Here is a 15,300-nt window from a genome sequence, read left to right as displayed (position 1 = left end):
TTCTTGATTATGATATTTAATTGAATATCACAGTATAAACAATTGATTTGCACTCAAATGCTTATTAGGCAAATTTTTAATAACCAGCAGTAAATTTTATGAAAAACCTACGTCTTTATTCAATGGGTTCATGTTATTTACAGAAAGTGTGGGATGCAGAGATCACTGGCGAGGATACTCTGAAGTTGGAGTACACTAGTGTCGATGGCGAGGAAGGCTACCCCGGCGCGGTTAAGGTCGTCGCGCAGTATCGGTTTACCGAAGATAGCGAAATTATTCTCGACTACAAGGCTACATCCACGAAGGCTACTCCTATTAATCTAACTAATCACAGTTATTTCAATTTAGCCGGACAGGTAATTATTCTGTCACGTATGTAAGATATGTGGATTTGACGTAACTGAACGTCTTCAGTGAATGTAGTTGATATTCGGTCGACTATTTCTACCCTGGCAAAAAATGCACCTTTTTTCGACCGCTGGTAACCACGAAACAACCAGTATATTGTGCACCCATGAGTATAGAGATAGATTGAATTAATTGTTGTTGATGAGTTGATGAAATCGGTCTGACAATGTGCTGCAACTTTTAACTCATTTAGAAATTATCTCGTCGGAAAATTACCATAAATTCTATGATTATGCCTGTGAAATTTTCGAAAGTATTTATGGCAATTAGTGAATGCATTATTTCTCCTGAAATGTCAAAAATGTATCCTATCTTTAGGGCACACATAGAATTGATGATCACATCATCTCGATTGCGGCTGATAAATTCTTGCCAAAAGATGAAGATGATGTCCCCAGTGGTAAGTGCCTCCTTCAGTGCGGAAACTAGTTCCCTAGTTCTGTATCTAATTAAAATCTCATGCAATCGACTATCATGATCAAATGTTCGCCCTTATTCCAGAGCCATAGGGACATTTTTCATCTTCAAAAATGTAGTCGGAAGATATTTTTCTTATCACGTTTCCTAATTCTAGATAGCCGCATTCGAAGACGTTCTTTCTTTCATTTTCCACAAATCGACCCTTAATCATCTGCAGTCATCATTTTATTGTACACAGTGGATGAAAAGAAATCCTATCAAAATTTTGCGTGCATGGAAACACAGTTACACGAACAGATTCAAAATCATCCGGATAGAGATTGTCTGGGCGCTTGAAATTCTCATCATTCTTGCCGCGGATTCGGCATCGGTTAACTTACGATCGATTTTCTCTGATCATCTTTTGATGCGCGTGCGTTTCTCGAATTCCCATCATTTAAGCTTCAAAGTTACAGGCACGGGTTAATTTTCTGCTCGAGATGTGACCGCGCGGTCCATCGGCGCATCTGCCGGCAAATGATAGATATTCTGTTGTGCGTTGTAATATTGATGACACTGTTTTGCAATGAATAAAACTGGTCGCAATGCGGCACCAGTTAATTGGATGATCATCTGCGACTGAGGCCCAAGAGATGTTAATTGATATATCGGGCAGTTTATGTCTGTAAAAGGTTTTTGCTCGATGGTTGAGTAGCCGTCGTAAAATGGCACAGGTCATGATGAACACCAACACATTACTGTCGATTTGATGGAAATTCATCCATCTGCTAATGGAATTGGTTATTTTCACTCTTGTCTATTAGCCTACTACTTTTTGATCGAGATAAATACATCTTGTAGCAGCATCACGTGGATATCTTGAATTTCGTTGTTACATTGTTGGTTTTTGAAATTTCATCAAAATAATTTTAGTTCCATGCCTGGGCGGATCCGGGGTAAAAAAGGGGGTCTGCAATTAAGAAATTAAGGGTCTTTTTCTAATAGCTTCACCGCAATTTTGTTGTTGCTAACATACGCAATGATTTTTTTAATCTTCTTTAATATCAAAACGGCCAATTACCATAACATAATTTTTCAGGTATACAACCTTAATTTTGATCTTGCTTTCAGGATGGAATTTTTATGGGACCTCAAAATTTTAGGGGGAGGTTGTCCGGACCCCCACAGACACCCCACTGGATCCGTCACTGAGTTCAGTTTAATTGCGGCTCAAGTCAATGAGACTCTCATCCCATTCCAGAAATAAATCAGCCAAAAATCAGCCCGGTCATATAAGAATGACCCCGCTCATATTAAGGTTAATTCCCAGTGGCATAGCGATAATGTTGTATACGAGGTAAGATTACTTCTCAATCTCGTGCGTTTATTCCCATGACTAACGCTCAAGTTAAAGAAGCTCTAAGAAATCTTTCTCGTTTCTTATTTCCGCATCGTTTCATTTTACCGCAGGGCTCACCAATTACGATTTACGCTAATCAAAAGGAAATACACTACTACATCATTTTTTTTGTATAACGTGATAAGATGTCATAGAGGAAAAATCCCTCCAACGAACATTCCTCTTCAATTCATGAATATTTGCTTCTTATACGACTTAGGATATCTTCCAACATCAGATTGGCTGTTTATGAGTTTGCAGCCTATTTGAAGAAGTTGAATATGCTTGCGACTTCATATCGACTCTAAAGAGAGGCTTTTTCTAATATCTCACCATTCTCCCAAGATCTATAAGTCTTTGCTGAAAAATCGCGGTTGCTCCAGACCATTTTATGATCATAATATTTGCCTAACAGGGTGTCTGATGAATACGTTTATATGGTAGGCATCATTTTCACACTGTCATTTGAGTCACATCTGAACCACTGCAGTGCCTGTGGGTGTTTTTGTATTCGTATTACTACTTAAACACCAGTGATATCGTAGTATTTGGAGACGAGATTTTTCTGAGTCTCGCGTTTATACAATTTTCACAACTTTCTGGGCGACAAAAATTCACATTTTTTTATCAACCCTCTTTAATCGCAAACTATGACTGTAACACGATCTATCTTGTCAGTCCGTCATACCTGGTGGAAGAGAATTCGATTTTTAGACCACTTAAGAAATTGACTGCAACGAAAATGAAATTGGAAAATGATTAAAGTTTCTTGGATTTCTCAGAGAAGTTGACAGCACATCCGCTCGAGTAACGGGACTTGAAATTCGTCCGAATGTGTCACCTAGGCAACAAAAAATATGATTAGGATTATGATGACAAGTGCCACATGACAATATTACAAATCTAAGCTTCTGTGAGGTTTTCTTTTCAGATGAAGATTAGAAGTGAATGCGATTATATACCGAATAGATGGATTTGATAACAAATTCCGAATGAAATTGTTGCTTGTCATCAAATCTCTATAGAAAAACCTGTAAAAACTATTAGCATTGCACCTACATGTAACATAAAATAATCGAATTGAGGGAAATCTTTGGGGGTAGCTGAGATAATTTTGAAACCTGAAAATTTGTTCAATTATGCTATTTTTCTGTACTATATACTTATGAGTTATCTTTTCGAAAAATTATGGCCTTATAGTTTATGGGGTAAGATAAGGCCCCATGGATACTTTTTAGGGGCGCTTGAAAAGGCCTTCCGCTGGAATTTTTGGTCAGTTTTGATGGAATGATGTTTGGTAACTTATGTTTTAGCATTCTATAAGTTTCATTCTTATTGGTGCATGAGGTAATTGAAACCCCCAATCCCTCATTTTTAGGGGCTACACAGTCTCTAGACATAACAAGGATTTTCTTCATCAAGACCCAAAAGCATAATGAATTAGCTAGCCAAACCTTTTGTTTGCGATTGGGTAATAACTATGTTGCTAGCTCTCTCACTAATACAACCATCAACCAGCAACACTAAAACTCAACCATTCCCAGATTATATCATGTACATGACTATGAACATACGTATGTAAGACCATGCAATATTGTGAATTTTATCAAATTATATGCATTGCCTCAGACTATCCTGGGAGGATACCCACTTTTACACAGTTTGCTCGTTCTTTTAAGCACTAAAACATTAGCAGCGCCATTGAAATGCGTTGATAATCTCATTATTGTAGTCTCTCAGTTGTTCGTCAGATTCCTCGGTGGATAATGTACATTTTCAGTCTAAGCGAACATTAGGCTCCCATAGTTGATGTCTTTTGCTTGCGCTTGATGTAGCTTTCGCGTGTCACAGCTTTTGACTGTTGATGGGGTGATTTACCCGTATGGTATGATGGATTTGATGGTTAATGTCACATCATCGCATTGAAATTAGAAATAACAAATTTTATGTGCCCCAGAAACTTAAGCTAGTTCGAGATACATTCAGTTATTGATCCATCATGTCTGCCCCGATGCTTACATTTTATTTGAAATCTTAGGTAATAAATGAACGATGATATATCTCCTACTAAATGTTTTTGAGGCCCATACGCGGAGCAAATTATTTTCTTTTCCCGGCCATTTACTTCTCGAAGTATCGTTTGCATTCATTCATTATTACTTCGCCATTCTGTTCGTTATTTATGCGCATTACCGAATCACATTCTTGTCAAAATCATGCTTTATCGACACGTAAAAGAGCATCGTTTCGCGTTGAAGATCATTTGCGTTCGATCGAGTATAAATCATTTGCTTCCGTTTTCAGGTGAAATCGCCAACGTTGCGGGAACAGCTTACGACATACGGAAGCCGACATCGCTATCAGAATGTATCGATTGCGATTTCAACTACTGCATAAATGAGCCGTCGGAGAATTCCGTTTGTGCCAGGTAAGCCAGAGCTCTCGGTCGGATAATCGAGCGAAATCTTATTCTCGGCGCGTGGCTCTTGACTTTCACGCGATCTGATCGTATTATGAGTCTTCGAGTGCTTCAGGAAGCATATGTACGCGTTGTTAATTAAACTGCTTCCTTTTAGATCTTCATCATAGTTCTTATACGTTGTCATACAGGACGAGAGTAAAGAGGTCAATGAATGCGATCTATGAAGAAGCTGTCAAGCAGATATGATTTTATGGTCCAAAATCTTTCAAGTCTTGAATACCGCTTGAAAATGATGAGTTCTCGAATTTTCGAACTGCACTTAGTGAACACCATGCAGCTGTTAGAGTTGTGGAGTGCGTTTCAATATTGGGTTATTATTCCTCGCCAGCGTGTTTTGTTTGTCTAAGCCTGTGGTTAATTTTTTACACTGAAAAAATGCATATATAACAACACGATCGCAATTCCACCTGTAAAAACCTGGGCTGGAAGCGTTCATGAGGAACTGGAAGCCGTTCTGGTGGTGAGAGCAGAAACACGACGAACCCTAACTTTCTTAGAAGACTCAAGGAGCGGTCATTTAGTTTTCTACACGCTCATCTATAAACTGCGAAATTCTTTCATCGGTGCGTAAGTCTTTTTGGAAGGAGGGCTGTATGGAGAGAACTAGCGAAAGTTGAAACGTGCTCTTTCAAACGACGTTATCGTAAACCTGAAACTCTTCGAAACAGATGAAAGAGATTAGTCCGACTGTGAGCTGTTCATTTATCAAGATGTCCGCCTCTCTAAACTGTTTCTTGTAATAACATATACCTCCTTCGATAAGGTCGATGGTAATTTCTTCAAGCACTGGCTGCAGGGATGTTATGACATCCTGATGTGTAAAAACATCTTACCTTTTATCGAGAGGTGAATTTTCGTATTTTAGTAACGTCTGCATCCACTCAAAATTGCTTCATTTTGTTTACAATAGGAACATCATAATGAACAACGTAGAACCTGTTACTTCGGCTTCTTACGATTAAAACCTACTAAACAAACTGGAGGTATAGAGCAGGTAAATTGTTTACACAGAGAAATAGATTTCTCTTGTTCGTTGGTCATCAATGAACATTTCTGCCGTTGCAGTTTATTCTTGTTGAAGAACGTGGATAGCATTTCTTGTGTGTATTTCCTCCTGTACGAGAAGATTTGTTCAACTGCACTGGCCCTCTACTCAATTATCCTTCCTTCTCTAATGATTTCTTGATAATTTGTCATTGTGCTTGTTTTTACTATGGATTGTGCTTGTTGTTACTATGGATTCACTATGAAATTTGCTGTAAAATGCCAATTAAAGCGTGAAATATTAGCAAACACCTCGTAAGCCAATTAAGCTTCGAAAATACCTCATATCTAAGAATTCTAGAAATAGGAAGCTTTATTCGTAATCAAAAATGTGAAATTCTTCCTGCCAAAGACGACTGCTGAAAATACTGCATCACTTGGTACCACTAACACATTGGAATTTAAGGATGCTTTCAGCTGAAAATGTAGTATAAGTTTCCTGTACAACACGTGGAAAATTGCAATCTATCGCATTTTGCATTTTCTGCGATTTTTTAGCGCCATCCAACCGAAACTCATCAGGTCTTCGATGAAATCTGTGACGAACATCTGAAAAGTCCGTTTTTGAATTTCGAAATAGTAATTAGGTGTGAAACCCGTGTAAGGATTCAGCGATGTTAGATTCTCTGTCATGCACCACGGTACACGACAAATCTAATTTATTATCGCATAAAGAAGCCATATTTGTGTTCGGCGCAATTTGAACGAGTCGCACAATCGAATTGTGACAAGTGTTAATGACATCGGAGACCTTGGTGATGATTTCGTAGATACGCCTAAAACATACAAACATCGATACATCTGTCGTCATTACTATTTTCAAGTGCACATTGATTAGGCGTTGTTTTTCAATATACTTTTAAAGACACAGTATCAGTTGTTGTTTTTTTTTTTGTTCTTTATTCGAACATGTGTTTTATCAAACTCGCCACTCACTATCCTATCATTAGATTATCAGATAACATAGCCGGATAAAGTTCTGATAAAGTTCAATGTGCATATTGTGTGTTGTACATCGTACTAGATTTTGGTTCAAAGTCGGAATTAAAGACCAAACTGAGAACTTAAGGATCAGTTGAGATCTTACCCACTGCAGGTTGTGTTTACTCTGGGCACAAGGCAGACACATTTCTGGTCATTTCTAGAGCTGAAACTACCTCTCCAAATGGAGTAAAAGTAAGCCACAATCGCGCATTTGGTGATTTGGCCCAGATCAGACCCAAAATTTTGCCCGTATCTAATTAGCGCGTTGACGCATAAACTCCTCACTCAATGCTAAACTAAGTGAAGTGAATCACTTCTAGACACAGTAAGTATTCACGTGCTATGATTTGACCCATAGTGAATGTACGTAGCAGGGGCCTGGTTCAACGTTTTTGGTATGGCCAAATTTGGCCCGGGTCAAACACTACAGGCATGGGCCCATTTGGTACCCGTGTGAACGGGTGGTGTGAACCAAAAACTCTATTCTGATGGCGGTTCTATTCCAAATATCGTGTATTTCAATATGACTCTTAATTATCTTACTCATACTTGAAGCAAACATGCGTACTGCGAACGTGCGTTCTAACCGTAAATCTTGCACCGACTTTCTTAATTTCCTGCACGGTATAATTGCCACCGCGGTCTCGGTGATGCCTGTAATTAATCGGCGAAGATTAATCAGAATCCGTAATTAGATCTACGTCAGACGGTTATAAATTGATCGACGTCAGTTTTCCACTGAAAACAGTTATTGTTTCCATTTCTAAGTCGTATTCATTCGATTCCACGTGCCTCGTATCCCGTACCCCGGTCTAACCGACCATCGTAATTCGATTTTGTAAACTAAGTGGACCTAGTCGTGTCGACATAATTTTCAATGCTGTCAGTCTATTCATTTTCAGCTGTTTACATATATGGACTTATGAATACGTTATAAAACCTTCCTAATCTATCAATAATCGCGCCCAGTAAGCAATTTTCTGGTTAGTTATTTCAATTAACTGCGTAATATGATGGTTTTTCATATTTAGATTCGCGGTTTCCTCATCATCTTGAGCTGTTACTTCTAGTATGAAAAATTCGTGGTCAATGCAGTTGCCGTGATGGCTTTTCGTCGATATAGGCCTAGGGTTTTCTGCTCCTCCCTAAAATTTTCCATGCGCCCTTTTTTCTGGCCCCAATATTTGTCAATACAATTCCATAAATACATTATTGTTTTTTACTGTTGTCATAATGTAGAATGAAGTTCTCAGATGCCCTGAAAAGTCAATAAAATAAGTCTATAGATTTTGTGGGAGAGGGCTACCAGACCTCTCTACAGGCTTCACACCTTCAGCACAGCGCTGGCTAAGTATAGTTGCCCTTTTTTTCTGCAAACCCCCTTTGAAGATATCCTAGATCCGCCCCTGACTCTTTGCATGATTAGGCAGCAACATTTATCGCGTATAGATATAAGGTGCATCTATGCTCTTACTTCCCTAACAGGGTGGTTTTAAATTTTTTTTTGTAAATCTTTATAACTGGTAATTCATGTAAAAAACTACGGGACCTCCTCGAAGATTTCATTATCAGGAATTGGGAATGAACACATACGCACATGCCACAAACGGATGATCAATCATTCATTAAGGGAAGCTGTTCTGAACCTCCAAGGTTATGCTACGTGTACCTGTGATATAGTAAAAACACTACATATGCTCCTTGAATTTATCAGAAATATCCTCATCATTATCATGCATGTAAAAGCTTAAGTTATAAACTGGAGCTGAACATTTTCAGTTTTCCACCCGACTCTAATCATGTTCTAGCATTATCATGCTTCCCAACATATCATGTTTACTGTTTTTGCTTCGAGATATTTTGACAAGTGGTGGAAGTGAATGTATAAGAAATAGTCTCTGCTGCTTGGGAGGAAACTAGCACGTGGGCATACTAAATAGTAAGTCAAACTCTTCCTCCATCAGGTGCTGATGTTTTTTTCATCTTATCTTATCTGAAAATACCCAGTTTCAACATAAGCCATCATTGGCGTGTTATACATTATTGGTGATTCGTTGTGACTTGTGTGTGTTACCAGCTACCTGTACGTCACCCATATATCGCTTACTTTAAATCAAACGGACAAATAATGTTAACAGAGTAACGGCTTGGGAATATAAATGCGTATTTAGCAGTGATGAATTGTGCGGCTACGGCTAATGGGGTATACCTAATGCTGATATGATGACCAGCGTCCAGCTTTCGCTGCGTTGTTTATGTCAATATCAGCTGTAACTTGCTGTTAATGAACACAGAATTCGGACTTTCAGGTGATTGCGTTAAGTAATGGGGCAACGTGAACAGCAAAAAAAGAAAGAGACTTTCAACAACCGCTTGAAGACAAAAAGATCTTATACTTTGGACAATGTCATCATTTACAATCATCTCTATGAAAATGTCATCTTCCTGCAATCTTGGAGTAATCATTAGATGATTACTCCGAGTTGAATGATTACTCCAAGCTGCAATACTATGCAATATTGCCAGTGTCTTCTGACTGCAGCCTTCAAAGTCAATTTGCATATTGAAAGATATCGTGTAAGTTTAGAAGCCAAACCATTCTCGATAGAGCTGAAATGGCTGTAAAAAACCGTTAAAATAATATTTATATACATCGATACCTATTATGCTTTTAAAGGGTTCTGTGTGAGTCAATGTGCACTATGTCATCAAAATTGGCATTTCGAAATTACAATTGCAATTGTGAATTTTTGTGAAATATAGTTCATAACTCTTATCCTATTTTTTGATAAATCTTAATAGTCATTTTTAAGAGGATGTACACGACGTCATCAATACATCAGGGCTAGACTGTTTGCTGGTCAATTCGATTCCATCATTCCAATCCAAAATAACTTTATTGATCCTTAATATTATTTGATTTTGGATATGAATTATTGTCGACAATATTAATCAATATATTATGTGTTATTTTTCGAGGTGTGTCAAGTTAGTTTTTCACATTGTATACCTCTGTTTATGTAATGAATAAGCCCAGCTTTGCTGCAAGTTGGTTTTTCTTTTGGTTCTTATTGTTGTTCGCTACGTTGTCGCGATGAAAGTATCTTTTTAACTGCAACTAATGAATTATGAAACCGTCTCCGGTGACAGAAATTCTGTCTTTATTCAGTCGCCGCTTGGGTATTCGTTTTACTTCTGCGTTTTCTCCTATTACGCGTGCGAGCTGAAAGAACTGCCTGCTCTCATGTTCAGCGCTTTTCATCGGAATATTCCTCGCCGAAAGCCACCGCTGCCGATACAACATTCATCGCAATCTCAATTATGTCTTCACACATATCACTTGCTTAATGAAAATATTCATTAGCCGCGAGCCCGGTGCTGTATTCAAGTTATTAACGTTCATAATTCGATCCGTTTTTCCATCTTTAAGTGGATAAAAACAGACGTGTCTTTCAGCTCTTCGAAAGTTAATCAATTTGTTTTCTGTTCAAGTCGCCACAGGTCGCGAAGTTCTGTACGAGGGTACTGCATACCGGTACATGCGCTAAAGCATCATCGATAGAAATGAAATATTACCGGTACTTAATGGGGAAGTTTCAATTTATCTCTTAAAAGCCTAAACTCGTTTAATTCCGACTACGAAACTGGTCGTCATCATATCCAGTTATCATCTGTCAATTCTTTACCTTGTCGTATAAAGTTTTAACTTGATATTTGAAGTTTTTAAATTTCACAATAATTGTTGCCTTTTATCTCACTGTTCGCTAATGGAATATGACTTGTCGTTGCCTCTTTCGCGCAGTTTTCATTCCGCAATTCTCTCCTCTGTTTTCAGTATTGCTGTCTTTCGGCGACGAAATACGTCAACTACAATTTAGTTGTCATCGGTGTGTGTGTGTGTTGATTAAAAAAAGCGTCGGGCATTAGTCAAATGTCATCCTTGTTCGTTGAGCTCGCTGCGTGTGGTTGGATCGTGTGTGTACACGGGCTTTCATTAGTCTGACGAAACAGAAGCATTTTATGCTTCGGCAGTCAATTCGGCGTTCTCGTGTTGAACGACATCCACAGAGACTTTCAACTGTAACTCACGCGGACTCGTACGCCAATTATCCCGTTCATTCCTTTACCATCCATGTCAATACCCAGACCTCCTTTAACATGTTTCGCCGAATTGTGTCGACAAGGAATCATCGTCAAAATAGATTTTCTACTTTGCGGTGTTATTCACGGGCTGATTATTCATACACCCCCGATTGCGCGTAAACCTACTGGATTATTTGCAGCGAAATTCTTTCGTTGTTTATGAATTCTTAATGATTTGACCGATGTACGTGGCACATATTCCTTAATCCTCTTGATAGGAAAGCCGCTGAGTAAGAGGCCGATGACGTATGGCTCGCTGCAATCTATTTCGCGAAGTGTTCCTAGCAAACACTAACAATCAGGGAGGTATATGCAGATTTCTTAATTCTATATTACCTTCATACCTCATCGCTAGTCATGTTTTGTGACCTGCTTACTGATGATCAGGAATTCAATTTCTAATCCGGAATTTGAGCTGTCACTTCGTTTCCATCTGCATCTTCATACGATGTACTCATTTCAACTGTAGTTGGTTATAGCCGAGGATAATGAAAAAAAAAGCATTGTAACCGCGCATTGCTGTCTGTTTTACGAGGCGTTCGTCAACCGAAGATTGAAGCTACTCGGGTCACGTTTGACAACTTCTTCAACTATGACGTGTATCATTGATGTGTTCCGACGTATCGTATGTCTGAAGAGTTTCACACACAGAAATCAGAAGAATGTTTTCTGAGAGAGAGAGTTTATCACGACGACAACAACGTATGTGGTTTCTTCAACAATTTGACAGCGACGGGATGTTGCTATCGATTGAAATTTCAGATATCCTCGATTAGATGCTAGTTACATAAAATGAGCCGTGTTTTCAGAGATAAAAACTGACAAAACGGAGCGTGAGTGGAAGATTGATTTGCCCGGTACGTCATGTCGATTGGAGCTACGGAATAGACCGGTCATTAGTTCAAACATTGATGTACCAGAGAGAGTGCCGAAGTCGTAGTTTTGCTATTCCGCCATCTTCCCCGAATAGTATGGCATTCGTTGTATGCGTATTTAACTTCTGCTCATGATTCATATAAATCTGCTCTTCAGTATTCTTTGCAAAACGCATCTATGCAAATAAATGTCATGTCTACTTATCTTGACTCAAGACAGTAGCTTGTACTGAAAGAGGCTGATTTGAATATTGGCTGCCGCTGACGTTTGCTAATATGTCTAAAACATCAATGCGTGGGTCGCCAGAGCAATGTGAAATTAGGTGTTGAGTCGCGCCGCAAGTTTTTTTCTATTTAGTGACAAAATATCGAACAAGATTTTGACAAGTCGATCTGCGGATTCGAATCTGTATTCAAGTCATTGGCAAATGCGTCTTTTACTTCATCATGTACATCTTTTTCATGTACCGTGATAAGGGCGCCGGATCTACTGCATCCCCCTGTTGACATATTTTCATCTCGATCCAACCATTACGCGGGCCACTTTATGCGCACTTAATTGTCAGTTGTCCGACGAAAGTGTGATTCATGCGACTGTTGTCACGAGAACGATATATCGTTCACCAGATCACATCGGAATTTGCTGCGTAATCTACGATGAGCCAGCGGTGATATAGCCGCATTTCAGTGTACGGCCTACTCGTACAGCTGTTTCAGCCAGCTCTTAATGACTTATATGAATAAAACATTAATCTCAGGGGAGGGTTTTTGGGGTCGGGCAGTAGTAGATTGTGAGGCTGTTTTTGCCGACGGGTAACGATCAATTCTTTCTCATGTTTATTCGTTATCACGCAGGTGCTCTACACTAATTGGTGAATTTGTGCACGATGGCGTCGTACCTACTGTATTAGAATTTCTGGTCCGCTAGAAAAGATCTGCGTGCTGTGCGAGAATATGATTCTTATCGGTACCGCGCGAGCTGTCTCAGAAGTTCGCTGTCACAACATGTTATATCATGCGTTCAATATAGCTATGACAAGATTTATCTCGTGTCTGCAATCATTAATTGGCTCATTAGCTTCATAATTAGAAACTTGTCTCATTTATCAGGGCTTCGTTTAGTACGAGAAACTGTATTTGCAGAAATGAATTCAAACATTAATGTCACTTGTTTGCAACAGAAAAGTTTCTTATGAACCTACCCATTGTATATGTTTGATCATTCTCGTGCATACCTACCGTCAGATGTAGATTTTTTTTTCAGAAAAAGATGAGTGATAAGGAAGCAGTTCTTGTAGTTCAAATGCGAGGAAACAACAAGGATGAAGCAAGAATGCCAATCCATTGTCAATCCAGGGTTAGAAATGATTGTTTTTGCAAATGAACTTACCGTGTGCTATCGTAGAGCCACATTAGTATTATAGATGATGAAATTTTCCATCCTTGGTTAACCCCACAAAAAGATGCACGCAAAAAATATCTCCCGGCTTGAATTCGGTATAATCAGTTACTTTACGGAAGCTAAGAATGGCGTTAATTGATATACCAGCCGCAATCTTAATTGCTTCATTGATTCATGTGCAAAGCCTTTCCTAATATGGTTGTTGTGATCTGCTCGAACCATTCAATAGAATGTCTGGAAACCGTCTTAAGTGAATGTTCATGTCTATCCTGATTTACGGTCTTTCACTCTCTGGTGGCAGAATAGAATTTTCTGCACACTCGACAGGATATCAATCAGTTATAAAATAGATTAAAACCTCATAAGTCGTATCCCGTATTCAATATAAATCGTGTCAATCAATTATATTTCATTCAGAGAAATCATTTTTTATTACTGAGAAAGAGTATATTTTTTCGATATAATGTATGGATATCAATGTTTCATTAGCTTCAAGGGTATTGGCATTTTGAATCATGTGCTGCTTGATACTGGCTACGAGCATAAAGGGATTTCAGACCCTGACCATTCAGCAGAAAACCCTATTGTTATTCCCTTGATTGATATTATTATTATTCTCTTTTTCATACACTAGTATTCACTAATAGGTTACCAACTGCACTAATAGTGCATTACCAACGGAAATTTACCTGTTATTCAAGACAAAATCTACTGAATTATATTCAAACATGAGTTATCTAGTATTTACCAGTAATAACTTCTATTGTGAATGATTCAAACTAGCTTAAAACCACTAAATGCTATTAATGAAGTTCAACTTTCAGTCAAGGGCATGTATGTTTTTTCCCCACTGCTTTATAGATTCATTTGCGTTGACTATAGCCTACAGGTATAATCATAACCAGCGAAACTGGAGAGTTAGCCACGATAATTTCCGATAAATGTTTTTCGATATTTTTCAATTTAAATCAGAAAATATAGGCCTATCTGATAACACGTTGTGGGAACCACTCAATAATGAAGCAGATGTCTCACCTGTCACGGAAATGCTGCAGGCGTTCAAAACTTTTGATTGGAAAATCATGATCAAGATAACATAGCATCATCGAAAACTCATTCCATGAACAATTTCATTCGTCAATTCAGAATTTTCACGTGAATTTCAAATTATTCAGAATCTCAAAAGTCATTTACTTTCCGTTGACACTATTTCTAACGTACATACTGTACTGAAATGTGATTCTCCTGAAAGCTATGGTTCATATTCCTTAAAAATTCTGTTCTTGATTTTTTATTAGGTAAAGTTCATTGACTTGGGAAGGGGGCACATCACATTTTGTGTTATAACATCGTCTTATAGGTGCCAATAGAGATAAAAAATCTCTCTTTTAATAAGTGGCGCTGCACATGATGGCAGTGACATGTACAGCCACTGGCTATTGGTCAATATTATCCGCATTCTCTCTGTTGAGTGCAGATCATGATTTTTGCCCGATGGCAGGAACTTGTCATATAATGTTGTGTATACACGGCGTAATCTATCTTTGAACATGACTTATTAGTCGGCAAAATCCTCATAAAGCTACGTTGAGCTCGTTCATGTCACTTTGTCCTGTGTGTCTCCTACACTGGTTCTCATGTTACAATCGAAATGAAATCTCTAGTATGTTTTCAAGAAATTCTTCTCTAAATCAGTGATGTGTGGTGTTGGGTGACATATCTATAGCTTTATTGTCAAGCTGCTTAAGTCTTTCTTTTAGTTGAACTCCTTCGTACTCCTATCTTTTCATAATTCATTTTTCTAAGGAAAATGGAGAAGGTTTTTTAGCTAGTTCTGTGCATACTTGTCTGGACTTGTATCCCGTTCTTCCACCATCTACGGAGATACGAGTGCCCATCCCCAAACTGTCTGTTGCCATCCCCGATTCATCGCGAATTTGAACCAGTTTGTGGTTACCTAGCGTTAAATGCCTTTAACAAGTTCTTGAGACATCCTTGTACGTTTTGTTTCTCATATACTGGTTGTCATTGAGGGTACCATTAATAACCACTAATTAAAGGTTACTCCCGGAGGAATGCTCGCTGTCAACAAGATATTATAAATTGTAGCGCATTCTGAAATAAGCCATCGCGGCGGAGTTGATCTGAGGCGAGATTCACCCAA

The 15,300-nt window shown here is 38.5% G+C and overlaps 1 protein-coding gene across 1 annotated transcript in view; it reads left to right on the top strand.

The window, feature by feature from the left end:
• LOC141915276 (galactose mutarotase-like) overlaps positions 1–15,300 on the top strand; it is a 39,355-nt gene that overhangs the window by 3,817 nt on the left and 20,238 nt on the right. Inside the window, exons 4-6 of the mRNA XM_074806757.1 lie at positions 144–356; positions 727–808; positions 4,511–4,634. Of these exons, the coding sequence (XP_074662858.1) occupies positions 144–356; positions 727–808; positions 4,511–4,634 (419 nt within the window). The remainder of the gene's footprint in view (positions 1–143; positions 357–726; positions 809–4,510; positions 4,635–15,300) is intronic.

Source organism: Tubulanus polymorphus, chromosome 1 (assembly GCF_964204645.1).
Source record: "Tubulanus polymorphus chromosome 1, tnTubPoly1.2, whole genome shotgun sequence".
Lineage (NCBI taxonomy): Eukaryota > Metazoa > Nemertea > Palaeonemertea > Tubulaniformes > Tubulanidae > Tubulanus > Tubulanus polymorphus.
Note: the sequence above shows the minus strand (reverse complement) of the source record. Positions and strands in the feature narration are given on the sequence as shown.